At 40.0% G+C, this 22,582-nt stretch overlaps 1 protein-coding gene across 2 annotated transcripts; it reads left to right on the plus strand.

The window, feature by feature from the left end:
• The first annotated feature begins 563 nt into the window (after nucleotides 1-563).
• cUnh8orf76 (chromosome Un C8orf76 homolog) lies at nucleotides 564-5,943 on the plus strand. 2 transcript variants are annotated; one of them, XM_083760544.1, is made up of 8 exons: nucleotides 564-676; nucleotides 990-1,091; nucleotides 2,283-2,426; nucleotides 2,678-2,728; nucleotides 3,285-3,429; nucleotides 3,721-3,874; nucleotides 4,360-4,492; nucleotides 4,675-5,943. In XM_083760544.1, the coding sequence occupies exons 1-8, from the start codon at nucleotides 569-571 to the stop codon at nucleotides 4,864-4,866; spliced, it is 1,029 nt and encodes a 342-aa protein (XP_083616670.1). In that variant the 5' UTR covers nucleotides 564-568; the 3' UTR covers nucleotides 4,867-5,943. The 2 variants fall into 2 exon arrangements, with proteins under 2 accessions (XP_083616670.1, XP_083616671.1); XM_083760545.1 differs by lacking the exon at nucleotides 2,283-2,426.
• Nucleotides 5,944-22,582: the final 16,639 nt, after the last annotated feature.

The raw sequence follows: 22,582 nt of genomic DNA on the forward strand, positions 1-22,582 counted from the left end.
TGTACAGGCCAGTTAAGGGCTGTTCCTTAATTTTGTTGAGAACTCTAGTTTTCGCCAGCTACCTGGCGCGGCTGCACTTATAAAAGGGTGGCTAATAAAAGGGAGACATCGTAGACTGAGGAAGATGGATGTAATGGAGAAGGATCAACATATGGAATGTCAGAACCATAACGGTCAGCTCCATATATGGAGATCTAAGGGTTTGAGGTCAGATGTAAAGTTTCTGGCCAATATTGATGACATCAGGGATCTCCATGGGCATGATAATGCAAAGACGCAATAAATAAAGACTCCAAATGATACTCCCATTCGTCTTTGCGTGTGACTGTGCCCCAGTGGTGCCCGTGTGAATTAACACACCATTCGTTTTAGTCTATCATTCATTTTTCTTGTTTTACTTTTTTCTTTCTTTTTTACGCACCATTAGTTCTGTTGTATCCACTATCCAGTATTAAAAGGTTGTATGTATTAATTATTTATTTCGTCAACGAGCGTCCTGACGTAGTCCGCCTTGCGTATACAGCGACGCAAAACGTGTGGACAGTGGCTCCGCCCCCCTCGTGTCAAAATGGAGTTATTTGGAAGTGGGTTTGATGATTCTATGTTTGGGGAGACAAGAGACAGAGTTTCCACCACCACACTACTGAATTATAATGCGAAATTCTGTGAACCAGAGGTAGGAATTCATGGCATTTGATTTGACCAAAAAGGGATAGAGATGGACCAGAGCTAGTTAGGCTATAGGATAACTTGAGTAAACATGGTAGCTCTAGTCTAAAGGTATTAGAGCTTTGGACCAGAGCTAAGTAACAGTAGTAGTAAAAGAGCCCAAGAAGTGAAAATCGCAATTGATTTGTCCTTTTGCATTGCTGGTTGGTTGTTTCCATTTCTAGCTATAAATGGCAACTGTGATTCATTGAAAACGACTTGAAGTTGAAACCCAACTCAAGAGGTAAACTATGCAATGAAGTTCGCTCTTTCTTTCCCAGTGGTTTTGTGATGCCTCTGCTCTTGACACAGACGATTCTTTGGAGAAGCAGAAAATCTTCAAATTCCGAGGTGATTTGGCCTTCAGACAGGGGTGCTATCAGGTATTTGGAAAAGTCTTTCAAGTCTTTAAAATGTGAAGTTGCAGTGTCAATTATAAAGAGAACAATTTTGCTAATGCTTAGTTTACCAAATTGATAGCCATCCAAGCAGAACCCAATGCTACTGAAGTTTCTGACATTTGTTCGACCCAGTGCATTGGGTCCTGTTGCATCACTACCATGCCACCTGGTACGCGGCCATTCATAAAACATAAACAACATGTTTAGCGCCTGTCTGCGCTCTTTGACGACATTCTTTCGTGTGAGCGTTTCTGAATATGTGAAGTATAAGTACCCATACATGCCGCTGCGAATATCTCCTGTGGCGCGGAAGCCGTTAAGTATTTTTAATCTTTGTTTGACCGATTTGGTCACTTTGATTCTTCTCTTCCTTCCTTGTTTATTGACACCTCATTGTACCGCCTATCTGGCTAGCTAGTGGCCCTATAGCTATGACAGAGCAGATCAGAGGCAGGGACGTAGCCGCACAAGCCAACCGCACACCGGGAGGCGGTACAATAAACGGTAAACAAACAAGAAGAAATAAAGCGACCAAATCGGTCAAACAAAGATTAAAAATACTTAACGGCTTCCGCGCCACAGGAGATATACGCAGCGGAATGTATAGGTACTTAAAGTTCACGAATTCAGAATAACTCAAAGAAAAAAAGGCCGTCAGACGCCGCAGATACGAGCTTAGAGAGAATATGAATGTCCGCGTTCCGGAATTCCCATACGAAAATATAGTCATGACCAGGGACCCAACATAAAACTCATCAAAATTTCAGAAAAGCTTTATGTAGGGTCCCGAAAGGGGCTACCAAATTGATAGCCCCTCTCGGAACCCTCCATAAAGCTTTTCTGAAATTTGGATGTCATCTGGGTCGTCAAAAATGTCAGAAACTTCAGTAGCATTGGGTTCTGCTTGTAGCGCTACCAAATTGATAGGCTACCTTTTATTCGGATCCCCATTAGCTTCCACAAAGTGGTCGCTCTTCCTGGGCCTGCTTCCACCTTATTATTTTATGGTAACTTGTAAGCATTAAACCTTCAAGAACTAATAGGCTAGGCTATTTTTAATCTGTGTTGTGTAGCACAACTCTGCCATAGAACACCAGCAGCACCAGGGGACCCAACCTGAGTTGACAACCTCTGCACTAGAACCCCCAGTTTCTCAACCAGCATGTGTTTCAGAAATCTCTGGATGCATATAGCGGCTGTCTGGAATGGCTTCCTGACAATAATCTGACCATCAGAAGAGACATTCTAGAGGGAATGGCCCGGTGCTACACCCACCTAGGACACAAAGACAAAGCCCTGGAGATGACTGACTTACTGGTACCACACCATAATACATCACTGACTGTAGTTATTATACAGTTCCCCTTCCTTTTGCTGTACATGAAGGCATTTTGTGAGTTGTTTTACAGAACTGTAATCAATATTATGACTTGAGTTGCTACATGAAAGTAGGACACGGTAGTTGAATCACTGCATCTGCATGTCACCTACATGAGCCAGAATGTTAACTACATACTGTATGTAACATCAATTCTATACATGCCGATTTGTTTATCTCCTGCCTCCAGAGCAAAGACGCCTCTAACACATGTCATCTGACCTGCCTACTGCTGCTTAAGGTGTGTGTGTGTGTGTGTGTGTGTGTGTGTGTGTGTGTGTGTGTGTGTGTGTGTGTGTGTGTGTGTGTGTGTGTGTGTGTGTGTGTGTGTGTGTGTGTGTGTGTGTGTGTGTGTGTGTGTGTGTGTGTGTGTGTGTGTGTGTGTGTGTGTGTGTGTGTGTGTGTGTGTGTGTGTGTGGGAACGTGCAGAGGGGGGGGCTTGAGCCCCTGCCCTTTTGCCTCAAAGTGCCCCAAAACAAAATCCACATAATGGCGTGTGTGTGTGTGGGGGGGGGGGGGCAATAAGTGCCATTGGCCCTTCAAGACGAACATTAGACAAGTTATGATAATTCCACTATCATAATTAATTATACTTTTGATTGCTTATTTTACTGTCCAATGACACGAAATGGCACAAGGGATGGACCCCATAAAAAGACCACCCTCAGAAATCGGCACGCGCTACACACGCCCACACATGTGCCCTTTTCTGGGGTTTTAGCCCCTGCCCCCTCAGTGCTCTGTGTGTGTGTGTGTGTGTGTGAGAAAAAATACATAGTTTTCTTTATCTCTAAAAGGTCAGCATCCACCAGCACTTTGGGGCATTAGGATCCAAGATATCGTCTCTGCAGGATCTGTGCAGTCTGCTACATTTCAACCCGTGGTACTGGTATGACCTGGGACTGACCTGCCTGGACCTGCTGGAGGCTGACAAACTACAGGGTACATTTTGTATACTCATATTATATACTATGATTACTATCTCATATAGAGCGTCGCAGTCCCGCCTCCTTTCAGAACGACGAGGCACCAGGAAATAATTTCCCATTTATTTTTCAACAACACAGCCATGGAGCAGAGCTGCTCTGTGAAACTCTGTGACTCTCATTGAAAATTAATTGCGAGCTGCTCTGCCCCCTCTCCCCCTGGAACAGAGAGAGAGATTTCGTTTTAATAGTGTGTACAGGCCTCACCGTGATAACGTTTTGTTTGTGCTGTTGTCTTTGACAACAGCACCAGGATTTTGCTCCCTGCAGTGTGACTCCACAGGACTGCAGCCTGGTAGACGTAGAGAAGCGGAAAAGGATGCGGACCGGGAAGACAGCAGCGAGGAAGAGGAGTCAGACAGAGTCTGGCTCAAGGCCTGCATGTGTTTAATCAGAACAAGGTATATTACTATAGAAGACAGACAGTCAAGACCCCCAGTCATTCAGCCTGCTCTGGTTTTCCGTTCTGTATTCATGTTATCTGTCTGGAGGCTTGAGAGTCGTTCACTAACGCTCCATACCCTTTGTTATTTGTCTTCCTCCATGAAGTAGATTTCATTAGATAAATGAGAAATAATCACCCTCATTTGTTTTTATAGAGAAAGCAGGTGGGTTCAGATATTTTATACACATTGTGCATTCTGAAAGGATGGACTTGCTTTTCATAATTTGCATCCTCAAAAGCTGTATTTATTGCTATTTAAAACTTTAAATAGTATAATTTAAGGGAATCATCACAGGTTCCAAGTGCAGAATGGGCTAAACAGTTGTGTGTGATGCATCAGTTATGGAATAACTACATGAATTTTTACTACATGAAGGCAAAATGTAGAGCAGTATTTATTCAATGTTTATCTTCCTCTCTCTTGTCCTCTGTTATTTGCAGACTCTTGTTGAGAATCCTAAGGCAGCAGCAGTCCTCCTTTGTGCTACAGCGCAGTGAGAACACCTTCCAGAGGACCGAGGAACTGTTGCAACAACTAAATCCAAAAGAGGGCACAAGGCAGACACTCACTGAGGTCAAACTTATTTTTTTTATGTCCATGATCTTCCCAAATGCATAGGGGTGGGGGTAGAATTTAGCTTATGCCATGTAGATGCAAAGATTATGGCTTGGGGTTTATAGCAGAATGAATTAGGTTTTTATGTGTGTATATGTATATATTTACCCTTTTCTTTTCTTTCTTTCGTTGATTATTAGGTTATGTCAGAGGACCTGATCCCGGAGAAGATGAGAGAAGAAAACCAGGATGGTGAAAGTCTAGCAGGTCTATCTATGCAGAGCTTCAAAGATCGCTGGTGGAACAAGATCCTATTAACTGGCGTACTGCAAACCGATGGACCTAGTCATTATAGAAAGATACAGACAAACACACGAAATGTAACTGACTAAGGATTGATCACCCTTTTTGAAGACTCTACTTCCACTATTTACATAGACATGCACTTTCACCTCACATACTAGAAGCATGGGGCACGTTTGGAACGCTGGAACTATGCGTTTGGAACTACTGAGAATCTGCTCAGTTTTCAGAGCACTCTGGCAGTGATGTCACTGAGTTCAATTGATTTACGAACGGTCAATCAAAACAACATGCCTTGTCTGTGGAGAATGTAGTGGTTCTCAAACCTTTTCATGTTATGGACCCCCAAATTGTAATGTATTTTGCAACGGACACCCATTTGAAAATGTTTTGTGCCAGGGACCCCCAGAAGGTTCCAAACTTTTTGGAGATCTTTAAAAAAGATGTACAAGCTCGATGCCATGCTGTGATCCTCTTCTATTTTTGGATAGCCAATGCATAAGGTGTTTAAAATGATTGATACTGTATTAACACATTTAGCTGGGGAACCCCCTGACAGACCCCACTGTGAGGATCACTAATGTATTGTTGCTTTGCTTTTTATTGTAGCAGATGCTGCCCAAAATGGTGTGATTTCCATGTACAGGTCATGAGTTTGTTTATCAGTCCATTCAAAAGTCAGTAGCATATTAACCTGCAATTAAAAACCAGCAAGTAAACCGAGTGTGCTGACTTCATGTCTATTCAAACAGTACACTGTGAGCGCTGTGTGCATATTTCCGACTGCACCTATTGGATAAAACGTGCTGAAAAAGGCTTTCACTGATGAAATCTTGGTACAGTTTGGAAAATGCATTGAGAGCATTTGCTTCCTTAAATATTGCTGCTTCATTGAAAGAACAGTGACAGAAGATGTGACAGACACTAGATCTATAGATGTACACACAGTTCATTTGGACTCCAGTCAGACACACTGGATCAAGATGGCAAATGTATTGTATTGTGCTACTTGCTATGTTTCCATTCTATGAACACTTGGCAATTCTCTCCACAGCCACATTTCTTCAAATCAAATTGTTTTCCAATAAATGTAAGCCTTTATATACATTGTTGAATTAAAATTAAGCCCAGGTTTTCAGGACAAGGCCATGGCAAGGTCTCTTCAATTGTAATGTAAAATCTGTCCTTTTCTACGGTTCAGAGACTAAAAATTGTGGGTATTGATGGGCCACACTGAGCAAACCAGCAACCAACACTACATGTCAGGCCCTGACTTGGAATCCCCAGAGGAAGCAGAAGAGTGGGTGGCCTAAGAACACCTGGAGAGGGACGAGACGGAACTACGTAGCTGGGAAGAGGCACAAAGAACAATCCAAAGCCGTGTTTTTTAACACTGATAGTGCGGTGTGGTTGCCACGGTGGTAACCACGGTGTAAGTATGTAGGACTATAGTAGCATGTCAAAGTTTGTGCTATTGCCATAGAGAATGCATTGGGCGTTTAAGTTAAATAACTCTGAAACTACAAAACATTTCAAAGTAAAAAGTTCCAGCATGTGTCTCCACAGTAAGCTGAATAATAAAAAGTGTGAATGGAGTTTCTAGGTGAAAGTGACTTTTGACGTGCCTATAGAGCTGCCATTGAGCCCCATGTTAACTGTCTCAAATTTGAAAGCACTATATTTCTAAAACTATGAAACATTTCAACGATTCCTTTTCAGGCAAACATGTCCACCGTAAGATGAACCTAAGTAGGCTAGAATGGGGTTGCTAGGTGTAAGTATGTAGGCTTCTCTGTTATCAAAACATGCTAATGTTTTGGAGGCCCTAAAGTATACAGTTGGATATAGAGCAATTTACTATCTAAACTGAAAGATGGATACAATGTATGTAACCTAGATACCATACCCTGATGGAAAATGCTGTTTATTTTTTTTTATTTTTTTATTTTCTAATTAATATGTTCATTAGTACTTTCAAAACTAGTTTACTAATTACTTTTACTGTCTTGTACTGTCTGTCTTTGTTTTATTTGTCTTGTTCTGTTGTTCCTTGATTGGGGGGGAGGGGGGGATATTTACATGTCGGATACAACAAAATGTACACATGTTTTTTCATTTATTCATCAATAAAAATCAAAATAAAGTGTTAAAAAAAACCATGCTAATGTTTCTCATCCTCTGCAACACCCATTCTCATACACCGCTATACTTTTAAGTATGTTGCGGTAGAGAGAACGTCATCATTTTGGACCATGGGCTATAGCCCATATCGTACGGCATACTATAGCACGCCGTTTTTCATCATTTCTTTGGATTTGAAAAAAATGAAAAAAAACGATGGGTTATAGCCCATCGTTTTTTGAATTTAAAAAAAAAAAAAGTATCCTCGTTTTTCATCATTTTGGACCATGGGCTGCCCATATCGTACGGCATACTACAGCACGCCGTTTTTCATCATTTTTGAGGATTTGAAAAAAATGAAAAAAACGATGGGTTATAGCCCATCGTTTTTTGAATTTTTGAAGAAAAGAAGCTATCCTCGTTTTTCATCATTTTTGACCATGGGCTTTAGCCCATATCGTACGGCATACTATATCACGCCGTTTTTCTACATTTTTGAGGATTTGAAAAAAACTGAAAAAATGAAAAAAACGATGGGTTATAGCCCATCGTTTTTTGAATTTTTGAAAAAAAAGATATCCTTGTTTTTCATCATTTTTGACCATGGGCTTTAGCCCATATCGTACGGCATACTATATCACGCCGTTTTTCATCATTTTTGAGGATTTGAAAAAAATGAAAAAAACGATGGGTTATAGCCCATCGTTTTTTGAATTTTTGATTATTTCTTTTTTATCCTCGTTTTTCATAATTTTGGACAATGGGCTATAGCCCATATCGTACGGCATATTACAGCACGCCGTTTTTCATAATTTTTGAGGATTTGAAAAAAATGAAAAAGAACGATGGGTTATAGCCCATCGTTTTTTAAATTTTTTAAGAAAAGAAAATATCCTCGTTTTTCATCATTTTTGACCATGGGCTATATAGCCCATATCGTACGGCATACTACAGCACGCCGTTTTTCATCATTTTTGAGGATTTGAAAAAAATGAAAAAAACGATGGGTTATAGCCCACCGTTTTTTGAATTTTTGAAGAAAAGAAAATATCCTCGTTTTTCATCATTTTTGACCATGGGCTATAGCCCATATCGTACGGCATACTATAGCACGCCGTTTTTCATCATTTTTGAGGATTTGAAAAAAATGAAAAAATGAAAAAAAACGATGGGTTATAGCCCACCGTTTTTTTAATTTTTGAAGAAAAGAAAATATCCTCGTTTTTCATCATTTTTGACCATGGGCTATAACCCATATCGTACGGCATACTATAGCACGCCGTTTTTCATCATTTTTGAGGATTTGAAAAAAATGAAAACATGGGTTATAGACCATCGTTTTTTTTATTTTTGAAGAAAAAGAATTAACCTTGTTTTTCATCATTTTGGACCATGGGCTTATAGCCCATACCGTACGGCATACTATAGCACGCCGTTTTTCATCATTTTTGAGGATTTGAAAAAAAAAACAAAAAAAAACATGGGTTATAGCCCATCGTTTTTTTAATTTTTGAAAAAAACATTATCCTCGTTTTTCATCATTTTTGACCATCCCACTGAGAAATAGCCGGCTATTAGATGTGCGTCTAAAAATGGGATAAAAAACGTCTAAAAATAGACGTCTAAAACACGTCTATTTTTAGACGTGTTTTAGACGTCTATTTTTAGACGTTTTTTATCCCATTTTTAGACGCTCATCTAATAGCCCATACCGTACGGCATACTATAGCACGCCGTTTTTCATCATTTTTGAGGAGTTGAAAAAAAATAAAAAATAATAAAAAAACATGGGTTACAGCCCATCGTTTTTTGAATTTTTGAAGAAAAAAAAATTACCTTGTTTTTCATCATTTTGGACCATGGGCTTATAGCCCATACCGTAAGGCATACTATAGCACGCCGTTTTTCATCATTTTTGAGGATTTGAAAAAAAAATGAAAAAACAAAACAAAACATGGGTTACATGGGTATAGCCCATCGTTTTTTGAATTTTTGAAAAAAAAGTTATCCTCGTTTTTCATCATTTTTTACCATGGGCTATAGCCCATACCGTACGGCATACTATAGCACGCCGTTTTTCATCATTTTTGAGGATTCGAAAAAAATGAAAACAAAACATGGGTTATAGCCCATCGTTTTTTTATTTATTTTTATTGTATAGCAGTGGCTCACAGCCGCAGCCTCAGCCTCAGCCTCAGCCTGATGACCTCAAAACTCTAATTGTCGCAGTGGTTAAGATGTTGGCTTTCCACGTGGGACACCAGGGTTCGATTCCCGGCTGTTACACTATCATATAAAAGAAGCAACAGCTGATTCTGTGTTATTTAAACTTTACTAACTGAAGGCTAACAAACAAAAGATCACTTCAAAATTACCAGGAGACTTTGCCTGAGAGTGTCTGACTGACGGTGCAGTGGTCTAATCATCAGGCTTTCAGTACAGACATTCCATGTTCAAGTCCTGTTCATCCTACAGCTCAATGCTGCAGTAATTTGAACTTTTCAAGGCTTGAATAAAAAATTAAAACTCAAAAGCACCAGGAGACATGTGCTGAATGCCCAAAGGTGCGTTGGCGTAATGGTGTGGAGCGCTTGGCCCGTTGCCTCTGCTACAGGCAGTTGGCAGGTTCAAGTCCCATGTCATGACATCAAGGTGCTGGAGGACCATCGGGAGACGGTGCTCTCTCCCCCTGTTTCCTGAAAAGTAACAGTCGGGGGTTATGTTTGAAAGAACCCTGTCCACCTAACATTTTACAGATAAGAATTAGGTCAAACGTTTACAAATAAAATTGCAATGCATTTTGGACCATCTGACAGAATAGTCTGTGTATTTGCATACTGGGCCCCGATTATAATCGTCGACAATGGCAATGTCATTTTTCTTGACTTTTAACAATGAAAAAACTACACTATAGTATATTTGTTTAATAATAGTCGCAAAAACCATGAACTATAGTTCATGATTTTCGCAACGATTTCAAAAACCAATATGAAAATGATGAAAAAACGACATACTATAGTTCATGGTTTTGGCCCATCATCTGACAGAATAGGCTGTGTATTTGCATACTGGGCCCTGATTGGTGGCCCAAAACTTGGTTGGAAAGTCCCTCTTTTATGTCTGGCTTCCAGGCCAGTTGGAAAAGGGCACACTGAGAGGTGGTAAGAGTATGTTAAATTGGACATTTTCATGGTAAAAGGTTAGCTGGACAGGGTTCTTTCAGACATAAGCCCCAACCGTTACATCTCAGGAAACAGGGGGAGAGAGCACCGTCTCCCGATGGTCCTCCAGCACCTTGATGTCATGACATGGGACTTGAACCTTCCAACTGCCTGTAGCAGAGGCAACGGGCCAAGCGCTCCACATCATTACGCCAACGCACCTTTGGGCATTCAGCACATGTCTCCTGGTGCTTTTGAGTTTTTATTTTTTATTCAAGCCTTGAAAAGTTCAAATTACTGCAGCATTGAGCTGTAGGATGAACAGGACATGAACAGGACATGAACAGGACATGAACAGGACTTGAACATGGAATGTCTGTACTGAAAGCCTGATGATTAAACCACTGCACCATCAGTGAGACACTCTCAGGCAAAGTCTCCTGGTAATTTTGAAGTGATCTTTTGTTTGTTAGCCTTCAGTTAGTAAAGTTTAAATAACACAGAATCATATTAATCAGATGTTTCTTAGCGCTGTTGAGGTCTTTTATATGATAGTGTAACAGCCGGGAATCGAACCCTGGTCTCCCACGTGGAAAGCCAACATCTTAACCACTGCGACAATTAGAGTTTTGAGGTCATCAGGCTGAGGCTGAGGCTGTGAGCCACTGCTATACAATAAAAAAAATCAAAAAACGATGGGCTATAACCCATGTTTTGTTTTCATTTTTTTCGAATCCTCAAAAATGATGAAAAACGGCGTGCTATAGTATGCCGTACGGTATGGGCTATAGCCCATGGTAAAAAATGATGAAAAACGAGGATAACTTTTTTTTCAAAAATTCAAAAAACGATGGGCTATAACCCATGTTTTGTTTTCATTTTTTTCGAATCCTCAAAAATGATGAAAAACGGCGTGCTATAGTATGCCGTACGGTATGGGCTATAGCCCATGGTCAAAAATTATGAAAAACGAGGATAACTTTTTTTTTTTTTAATTCAAAAAACGATGGGCTATAACCCATGTTTTTTTTTTTTTTCCATTTGTTTCAAATCCTCAAAAATGATGAAAAACGGCGTGCTATAGTATGCCGTACGGTATGGGCTATTAGACGAGCGTCTAAAAATGGGATAAAAAACATCTAAAAATAGACGTCTAAGAAACGTCTAAAAATAGACGTCTAAAACACGTCTATTTTTAGACGTGTTTTAGACGTCTATTTATAGACGTTTTTTATCCCCTTTTTAGACGCTCGTCTAATAGCCCATACCGTACGGCATACTATAGCACGCCGTTTTTCATCATTTTTGAGGATTTGAAAAAAAAATTAAAAAAACAAAACATGGGTTATAGCCCATCGTTTTTTGAATTATTTTTTTAACCTTGTTTTTCATCATTTTTGACCATGGGCTTTAGCCCATACCCTACGGCATACTATAGCACACCGTTTTCCATCATTTTTGAGGATTTGAAAAAAATGAAAAAAAAAAAAAAACATGGGTTATAGCCCATCGTTTTTTGATTTTTTTTATTGTATAGCAGTGGCTCACAGCCTCAGCCTCAGCCTCAGCCTGATGACCTCAAAACTCTAATTGTCGCAGTGGTTAAGATGTTGGCTTTCCACGTGGGAGACCAGGGTTCGATTCCCGGCTGTTACACTAACATATAAAAGAAGACCTCAACAGCGCTAAGAAACATCTGATTAATATGATTATGTGTTATTTAAACTTTACTAACTGAAGGCTAACAAACAAAAGATCACTTCAAAATTACCAGGAGACTTTGCCTGAGAGTGTCTGACTGATGGTGCAGTGGTCTAATCATCAGGCTTTCAGTACAGACATTCCATGTTCAAGTCCTGTTCATCCTACAGCTCAATGCTGCAGTAATTTGAACTTTTCAAGGCTTGAATAAAAAATAAAAACTCAAAAGCACCAGGAGACATGTGCTGAATGCCCAAAGGTGCGTTGGCGTAATGGTGTGGAGCGCTTGGCCCGTTGCCTCTGCTACAGGCAGTTGGCAGGTTCAAGTCCCATGTCATGACATCAAGGTGCTGGAGGACCATCGGGAGACGGTGCTCTCTCCCCCTGTTTCCTGAAAAGTAACAGTCGGGTGTTATGTTTGAAAGAACCCTGTCCACCTAACATTTTACAGATAAGAATTAGGTCAAACGTTTACAAATAAAATTGCAATGCATTTTGGACCATCTGACAGAATAGTCTGTGTATTTGCATACTGGGCCCCGATTATAATCGTCGACAATGGCAATGTCATTTTTCTTGACTTTTGACAATGAAAAAACTACACTATAGTATATGTGTTTAATAATCGTCGCAAAAACCATGAACTATAGTTCATGATTTTCGCAACGATTTCAAAAACCAATATGAAAATGATGAAAAAACGACATACTATAGTTCATGGTTTTGGCCCATCATCTGACAGAATAGGCTGTGTATTTGCATACTGGGCCCTGATTGGTGGCCCAAAACTTGGTTGGAAAGTCCCTCTTTTATGTCTGGCTTCCAGGCCAGTTGGAAAAGGGCACACTGAGAGGTGGTAAGAGTATGTTAAATTGGACATTTTCATGGTAAAAGGTTAGCTGGACAGGGTTCTTTCAGACATAAGCCCCAACCGTTACATCTCAGGAAACAGGGGGAGAGAGCACCGTCTCCCGATGGTCCTCCAGCACCTTGATGTCATGACATGGGACTTGAACGTGCCAACTGCCTGTAGCAGAGGCAACGGGCCAAGTGCTCCACACCATTACGCCAACGCACCTTTGGGCATTCAGCACATGTCTCCTGGTGCTTTTGAGTTTTTATTTTTTATTCAAGCCTTGAAAAGTTCAAATTACTGCAGCATTGAGCTGTAGGATGAACAGGACTTGAACATGGAATGTCTGTACTGAAAGCCTGATGATTAAACCACTGCACCATCAGTCAGACACTCTCAGGCAAAGTCTCCTGGTAATTTTGAAGTGATCTTTTGTTTGTTAGCCTTCAGTTAGTAAAGTTTAAATAACACAGAATCATATTAATCAGATGTTTCTTAGCGCTGTTGAGGTCTTTTATATGATAGTGTAACAGCCGGGAATCGAACCCTGGTCTCCCACGTGGAAAGCCAACATCTTAACCACTGCGACAATTAGAGTTTTGAGGTCATCAGGCTGAGGCTGAGGATGTGAGCCACTGCTATACAATAAAAAAAAATCAAAAAACGATGGGCTATAACCCATGTTTTGTTTTCATTTTTTTCGAATCCTCAAAAATGATGAAAAACGGCGTGCTATAGTATGCCGTACGGTATGGGCTATAGCCCATGGTAAAAAATGATGAAAAACGAGGATAACTTTTTTTTCAAAAATTCAAAAAACGATGGGCTATAACCCATGTTTTGTTTTCATTTTTTTCGAATCCTCAAAAATGATGAAAAACGGCGTGCTATAGTATGCCGTACGGTATGGGCTATAGCCCATGGTCAAAAATTATGAAAAACGAGGATAACTTTTTTTTTTTTAATTCAAAAAACGATGGGCTATAACCCATGTTTTTTTTTTTTTTCCATTTGTTTCAAATCCTCAAAAATGATGAAAAACGGCGTGCTATAGTATGCCGTACGGTATGGGCTATTAGACGAGCGTCTAAAAATGGGATAAAAAACATCAAAAAATAGACGTCTAAGAAACGTCTAAAAATAGACGTCTAAAACACGTCTATTTTTAGACGTGTTTTAGACGTCTATTTATAGACGTTTTTTATCCCCTTTTTAGACGCTCGTCTAATAGCCCATACCGTACGGCATACTATAGCACGCCGTTTTTCATCATTTTTGAGGATTTGAAAAAAAAAAAAAAAAAAAAAAACATGGGTTATAGCCCATCGTTTTTTGAATTATTTTTTTAACCTTGTTTTTCATCATTTTTGACCATGGGCTTTAGCCCATACCGTACGGCATACTATAGCACACCGTTTTTCATCATTTTTGAGGATTTGAAAAAAATGAAAAAAAAAAAAAAACTTGGGTTATAGCCCATAGTTTTTTGAATTTTTGAAAAAAAAGTTATCCTCGTTTTTCATCATTTTTTACCATGGGCTATAGCCCATACCGTACGGCATACTATAGCACGCCGTTTTTCATCATTTTTGAGGATTCGAAAAAAATGAAAACAAAACATGGGTTATAGCCCATCGTTTTTTGATTTTTTTTATTGTATAGCAGTGGCTCACAGCCTCAGCCTCAGCCTCAGCCTGATGACCTCAAAACTCTAATTGTCGCAGTGGTTAAGATGTTGGCTTTCCACGTGGGAGACCAGGGTTCGATTCCCGGCTGTTACACTAACATATAAAAGAAGACCTCAACAGCGCTAAGAACCATCTGATTAATATGATTCTGTGTTATTTAAACTTTACTAACTGAAGGCTAACAAACATAAGATCACTTCAAAATTACCAGGAGACTTTTCCTGAGAGTGTCTGACTGATGGTGCAGTGGTCTAATCATCAGGCTTTCAGTACAGACATTCCATGTTCAAGTCCTGTTCATCCTACAGCTCAATGCTGCAGTAATTTGAACTTTTCAAGGCTTGAATAAAAAATAAAAACTCAAAAGCACCAGGAGACATGTGCTGAATGCCCAAAGGTGCGTTGGCGTAATGGTGTGGAGCGCTTGGCCCGTTGCCTCTGCTACAGGCAGTTGGCAGGTTCAAGTCCCATGTCATGACATCAAGGTGCTGGAGGACCATCGGGAGACGGTGCTCTCTCCCCCTGTTTCCTGAAAAGTAACAGTCGGGTGTTATGTTTGAAAGAACCCTGTCCACCTAACATTTTACAGATAAGAATTAGGTCAAACGTTTACAAATAAAATTGCAATGCATTTTGGACCATCTGACAGAATAGTCTGTGTATTTGCATACTGGGCCCCGATTATAATCGTCGACAATGGCAATGTCATTTTTCTTGACTTTTGACAATGAAAAAACTACACTATAGTATATTTGTTTAATAATCGTCGCAAAAACCATGAACTATAGTTCATGATTTTCGCAACGATTTCAAAAACCAATATGAAAATGATGAAAAAACGACATACTATAGTTCATGGTTTTGGCCCATCATCTGACAGAATAGGCTGTGTATTTGCATACTGGGCCCTGATTGGTGGCCCAAAACTTGGTTGGAAAGTCCCTCTTTTATGTCTGGCTTCCAGGCCAGTTGGAAAAGGGCACACTGAGAGGTGGTAAGAGTATGTTAAATTGGACATTTTCATGGTAAAAGGTTAGCTGGACAGGGTTCTTTCAGACATAAGCCCCAACCGTTACATCTCAGGAAACAGGGGGAGAGAGCACCGTCTCCCGATGGTCCTCCAGCACCTTGATGTCATGACATGGGACTTGAACCTGCCAACTGCCTGTAGCAGAGGCAACGGGCCAAGCGCTCCACACCATTACGCCAACACACCTTTGGGCATTCAGCACATGTCTCCTGGTGCTTTTGAGTTTTTATTTTTTATTCAAGCCTTGAAAAGTTCAAATTACTGCAGCATTGAGCTGTAGGATGAACAGGACTTGAACATGGAATGTCTGTACTGAAAGCCTGATGATTAAACCACTGCACCATCAGTGAGACACTCTCAGGCAAAGTCTCCTGGTAATTTTGAAGTGATCTTTTGTTTGTTAGCCTTCAGTTAGTAAAGTTTAAATAACACAGAATCATATTAATCAGATGTTTCTTAGCGCTGTTGAGGTCTTTTATATGATAGTGTAACAGCCGGGAATCGAACCCTGGTCTCCCACGTGGAAAGCCAACATCTTAACCACTGCGACAATTAGAGTTTTGAGGTCATCAGGCTGAGGCTGAGGCTGAGGCTGAGGCTGTGAGCCACTGCTATACAATAAAAAAAATCAAAAAACGATGGGCTATAACCCATGTTTTGTTTTCATTTTTTTCGAATCCTCAAAAATGATGAAAAACGGCGTGCTATAGTATGCCGTACGGTATGGGCTATAGCCCATGGTAATAAATGATGAAAAACGAGGATAACTTTTTTTTCAAAAATTCAAAAAACGATGGGCTATAACCCATGTTTTGTTTTCATTTTTTTCGAATCCTCAAAAATGATGAAAAACGGCGTGCTATAGTATGCCGTACGGTATGGGCTATAGCCCATGGTAAAAAATGATGAAAAACGAGGATAACTTTTTTTTCAAAAATTCAAAAAACGATGGGCTATAACCCATGTTTTTTTTTTCTTCATTTTTTTCAAATCCTCAAAAATTATGAAAAACGGCGTGCTATAGTATGCCGTACGGTATGGGCTATAGCCCATGGTCAAAAATTATGAAAAACGAGGATAACTTTTTTTTTTTTTTAATTAAAAAAACGATGGGCTATAACCCATGTTTTTTTTTTTTTTCCATTTGTTTCAAATCCTCAAAAATGATGAAAAACGGCATGCTATAGTATGCCGTACGGTATGGGCTATTAGACGAGCGTCTAAAAATGGGATAAAAAACATCTAAAAATAGACGTCTAAGAAACGTCTAAAAATAGACGTCTAAAACACGTCTATTTTTAGACGTGTTTTAGACGTCTATTTTTAGACGTTTTTTATCCCCTTTTTAGACGCTCGTCTAATAGCCCATACCGTACGGCATACTATAGCACGCCGTTTTTCATCATTTTTGAGGATTTGAAAAAAAAATTAAAAAAACAAAACATGGGTTATAGCCCATCGTTTTTTGAATTATTTTTTTAACCTTGTTTTTCATCATTTTTGACCATGGGCTTTAGCCCATACCGTACGGCATACTATAGCACACCGTTTTTCATCATTTTTGAGGATTTGAAAAAAATGAAAAAAAAAAAAAAACATGGGTTATAGCCCATCGTTTTTTGAATTTTTGAAAAAAAAGTTATCCTCGTTTTTCATCATTTTTTACCATGGGCTATAGCCCATACCGTACGGCATACTATAGCACGCCGTTTTTCATCATTTTTGAGGATTCGAAAAAAATGAAAACAAAACATGGGTTATAGCCCATCGTTTTTTGATTTTTTTTATTGTATAGCAGTGGCTCACAGCCTCAGCCTCAGCCTCAGCCTCAGCCTGATGACCTCAAAACTCTAATTGTCGCAGTGGTTAAGATGTTGGCTTTCCACGTGGGAGACCAGGGTTCGATTCCCGGCTGTTACACTAACACTAACATATAAAAGAAGACCTCAACAGCGCTAAGAACCATCTGATTAATATGATTCTGTGTTATTTAAACTTTACTAACTGAAGGCTAACAAACAAAAGATCACTTCAAAATTACCAGGAGACTTTGCCTGAGAGTGTCTGACTGATGGTGCAGTGGTCTAATCATCAGGCTTTCAGTACAGACATTCCATGTTCAAGTCCTGTTCATCCTACAGCTCAATGCTGCAGTAATTTGAACTTTTCAAGGCTTGAATAAAAAATAAAAACTCAAAAGCACCAGGAGACATGTGCTGAATGCCCAAAGGTGCGTTGGCGTAATGGTGTGGAGCGCTTGGCCCGTTGCCTCTGCTACAGGCAGTTGGCAGGTTCAAGTCCCATGTCATGACATCAAGGTGCTGGAGGACCATCGGGAGACGGTGCTCTCTCCCCCTGTTTCCTGAAAAGTAACAGTTGGGGGTTATGTTTGAAAGAACCCTGTCCACCTAACATTTTACAGATAAGAATTAGGTCAAACGTTTACAAATAAAATTGCAATGCATTTTGGACCATCTGACAGAATAGTCTGTGTATTTGCATACTGGGCCCCGATTATAATCGTCGACAATGGCAATGTCATTTTTCTTGACTTTTGACAATGAAAAAACTACACTATAGTATATTTGTTTAATAATCGTCGCAAAAACCATGAACTATAGTTCATGATTTTCGCAACGATTTCAAAAACCAATATGAAAATGATGAAAAAACGACATACTATAGTTCATGGTTTTGGCCCATCATCTGACAGAATAGGCTGTGTATTTGCATACTGGGCCCTGATTGGTGGCCCAAAACTTGGTTGGAAAGTCCCTCTTTTATGTCTGGCTTCCAGGCCAGTTGGAAAAGGGCACACTGAGAGGTGGTAAGAGTATGTTAAATTGGACATTTTCATGGTAAAAGGTTAGCTGGACAGGGTTCTTTCAGACATAAGCCCCAACCGTTACATCTCAGGAAACAGGGGGAGAGAGCACCGTCTCCCGATGGTCCTCCAGCACCTTGATGTCATGACATGGGACTTGAACCTGCCAACTGCCTGTAGCAGAGGCAACGGGCCAAGCGCTCCACACCATTACGCCAACACACCTTTGGGCATTCAGCACATGTCTCCTGGTGCTTTTGAGTTTTTATTTTTTATTCAAGCCTTGAAAAGTTCAAATTACTGCAGCATTGAGCTGTAGGATGAACAGGACTTGAACATGGAATGTCTGTACTGAAAGCCTGATGATTAAACCACTGCACCATCAGTGAGACACTCTCAGGCAAAGTCTCCTGGTAATTTTGAAGTGATCTTTTGTTTGTTAGCCTTCAGTTAGTAAAGTTTAAATAACACAGAATCATATTAATCAGATGTTTCTTAGCGCTGTTGAGGTCTTTTATATGATAGTGTAACAGCCGGGAATCGAACCCTGGTCTCCCACGTGGAAAGCCAACATCTTAACCACTGCGACAATTAGAGTTTTGAGGTCATCAGGCTGAGGCTGAGGCTGAGGCTGAGGCTGTGAGCCACTGCTATACAATAAAAAAAATCAAAAAACGATGGGCTATAACCCATGTTTTGTTTTCATTTTTTTCGAATCCTCAAAAATGATGAAAAACGGCGTGCTATAGTATGCCGTACGGTATGGGCTATAGCCCATGGTAATAAATGATGAAAAACGAGGATAACTTTTTTTTCAAAAATTCAAAAAACGATGGGCTATAACCCATGTTTTGTTTTCATTTTTTTCGAATCCTCAAAAATGATGAAAAACGGCGTGCTATAGTATGCCGTACGGTATGGGCTATAGCCCATGGTAAAAAATGATGAAAAACGAGGATAACTTTTTTTTCAAAAATTCAAAAAACGATGGGCTATAACCCATGTTTTTTTTTTCTTCATTTTTTTCAAATCCTCAAAAATTATGAAAAACGGCGTGCTATAGTATGCCGTACGGTATGGGCTATAGCCCATGGTCAAAAATTATGAAAAACGAGGATAACTTTTTTTTTTTTTTAATTAAAAAAACGATGGGCTATAACCCATGTTTGTTTTTTTTTTCCATTTGTTTCAAATCCTCAAAAATGATGAAAAACGGCATGCTATAGTATGCCGTACGGTATGGGCTATTAGACGAGCGTCTAAAAATGGGATAAAAAACATCTAAAAATAGACGTCTAAGAAACGTCTAAAAATAGACGTCTAAAACACGTCTATTTTTAGACGTGTTTTAGACGTCTATTTTTAGACGTTTTTTATCCCCTTTTTAGACGCTCGTCTAATAGCCCATACCGTACGGCATACTATAGCACACCGTTTTTCATCATTTTTGAGGATTTGAAAAAAATGAAAAAAAAAAAAAAACTTGGGTTATAGCCCATAGTTTTTTGAATTTTTGAAAAAAAAGTTATCCTCGTTTTTCATCATTTTTTACCATGGGCTATAGCCCATACCGTACGGCATACTATAGCACGCCGTTTTTCATCATTTTTGAGGATTCGAAAAAAATGAAAACAAAACATGGGTTATAGCCCATCGTTTTTTGATTTTTTTTATTGTATAGCAGTGGCTCACAGCCTCAGCCTCAGCCTCAGCCTGATGACCTCAAAACTCTAATTGTCGCAGTGGTTAAGATGTTGGCTTTCCACGTGGGAGACCAGGGTTCGATTCCCGGCTGTTACACTAACATATAAAAGAAGACCTCAACAGCGCTAAGAACCATCTGATTAATATGATTCTGTGTTATTTAAACTTTACTAACTGAAGGCTAACAAACAAAAGATCACTTCAAAATTACCAGGAGACTTTTCCTGAGAGTGTCTGACTGATGGTGCAGTGGTCTAATCATCAGGCTTTCAGTACAGACATTCCATGTTCAAGTCCTGTTCATCCTACAGCTCAATGCTGCAGTAATTTGAACTTTTCAAGGCTTGAATAAAAAATAAAAACTCAAAAGCACCAGGAGACATGTGCTGAATGCCCAAAGGTGCGTTGGTGTAATGGTGTGGAGCGCTTGGCCCGTTGCCTCTGCTACAGGCAGTTGGCAGGTTCAAGTCCCATGTCATGACATCAAGGTGCTGGAGGACCATCGGGAGACGGTGCTCTCTCCCCCTGTTTCCTGAGATGTAACGGTTGGGGCTTATGTCTGAAAGAACCCTGTCCAGCTAACATTTTACAGATAAGAATTAGGTCAAACGTTTACAAATAAAATTGCAATGCATTTTGGACCATCTGACAGAATAGTCTGTGTATTTGCATACTGGGCCCCGATTATAATCGTCGACAATGGCAATGTCATTTTTCTTGACTTTTGACAATGAAAAAACTACACTATAGTATATTTGTTTAACTCATCGATTGCGCAAAACGCTCTAAAGCGTTTTATTAATCTCGAGCGCCGTCTGCGCATCACGCTCTAAAGCGTTTTATTGGTGTTTTTACTGTATACTGTACATCAACTTCTCTGACGCCCGGACAACACATAATGTAACACTGATCATCTCCAGAAAGATCCGCTGTGAGATCCGGGAGTTTAAAGCCCCCCACCTCCTGAAAAGAGGCCTGGTCTAACCACATTCCAGGCATGCCGTATCCATTACGACGTACTGGGGAGGCGGCATCGCCGTCCTGCACACGGCATAGACCAACGCAGATCAGGGGATCTAAAATGGAGCTACCCATTTTCTAGTGTGTGTGAAATTTGTGAATACACTCGATTACCCTTCCCCTCCTGTTTCTACATGGTTTCTCCCGAGGCATCTCTCCATCGCATTACAGTTTCTCCCCCCCCCCCACTCATTCACACAGATCCACTCGACACAGCCCTCTCTAATTCTTTCCAACGACAACTCACCGGTCTGCCGCCTCATTCTCGGAAATATAAACCCGTATATAAACCAAGAATAATCTCCAACGGTCGATCGCCATTTCACGCACACGGACAGGTATACGCGAAACGAATGACGTATTCTCGAAGGACCGCCATAGGAGAAGCAGTATACATCTGACCAACTGTCTTTTTTTCGCCGTCGCGTCAGCCATGTTTGGACAAAGAAGCAGTATACTAGGCTAGCAGATATCACACCGTGGAACCCCCCCCACACTGCGAGTTGCGATCGATCGTTTTGCAGTTTGCAATGCTACTCTCATTCTCGGAAAAAAGATTCTCGGCAGTTGATCACCATAATCGCCATAGCGCCTTCGCCAGCCAATTGCAGTGATAAGGCGTCTGGGACGTAATCGACCCGTTTGTAATGGATAACTAATACAATCCTAAGCTGCGGAAGCCATCGTGTTGTCTGTCATTTTGTCGAAATCACAGCCAGCCGGGCTACGCTTATCGCTCCTGTGGTTCATGTCCAGACATGTCGTGGAACCCCCCCCCCCCACTGCGAGTTGAGTCGCTCCTGTGGTTCATGTCCAGACATGTCAACCTCTCAAGTCACTGTTATGCTATCAAACGATCTGTTGATTTTGTTTACTGAGACAATGATCACATATGTGCATAGAATCATCATCATCATGACGTTATCATGACAGGCAGATATAAACATAAATAAATTATCATATACATACTACACACTGAATGAAAGCCCTAAATGTCTAATTTTAGGAGGAAAACAAATAAAATACACATATCCCATATACTGTTTGTCAATACTAGACTATTGAATCCATTTCATTTATAAAATTCTCTTTTTCAGAGAGAACTTTAGCCCATTCTGACCTGAGATCAGATTCATACGAGGTTTCCACTGGACACACACTGGTCTGATTAGAGAAAGCATGGACCTATAGAACTATTATTCACAAAATAAGGCATATAGCGACATGTACATACTATATACCGTATGAAACAGAAGACTCTCTGCTTTCATAAGAAAAAAACTAATACTGTAATAATAATAAAAATCACACCCATGTGAAGTGAGCAGTGCAATGTTGTGAAGTGAGCAGTGCAACATTGCACTGCTCACTTCACAGGGGTGTGATTTTCATTATTATTACAGTAGAAGTATTTTTCTTATGAAAGCAGAGAGTCTTCTGTTTCATACGGTATATAGTATGTATAGGCCTTATTTTGTGAATATTTAGTTGTCAGTTCCTTGTCTTGTCTAAAATACTCTGAGGATTTCAGAAAATGCATGGACCTGAAGAACCATTATTCACAAAATAAGGCCTATAGCGACATGTACATACTATATACCGTATGAAACAGAAGACTCTCTGCTTTCATAAGAAAAATACTTCTACTGTAATAATAATAAAAATCACACCCATGTGAAGTGAGCAGTGCAATGTTGTGCAAC

Source organism: Protomyctophum parallelum (assembly GCF_964188405.1).
Source record: "Protomyctophum parallelum genome assembly, chromosome: 3".
Classification (NCBI taxonomy): domain Eukaryota; kingdom Metazoa; phylum Chordata; class Actinopteri; order Myctophiformes; family Myctophidae; genus Protomyctophum; species Protomyctophum parallelum.

Bases quoted from the DNA above. Each gene is read 5' to 3' on its own strand.
- cUnh8orf76 (XM_083760544.1), top strand. From the start codon at position 569: ATGGAGTTATTTGGAAGTGGGTTTGATGATTCTATGTTTGGGGAGACA. The intron at 3,875-4,359 runs GTATATTACTAT...TGTTATTTGCAG, and splicing joins ATGTGTTTAATCAGAACAAG to ACTCTTGTTGAGAATCCTAA. The intron at 4,493-4,674 runs GTCAAACTTATT...GTTGATTATTAG, and splicing joins CAAGGCAGACACTCACTGAG to GTTATGTCAGAGGACCTGAT.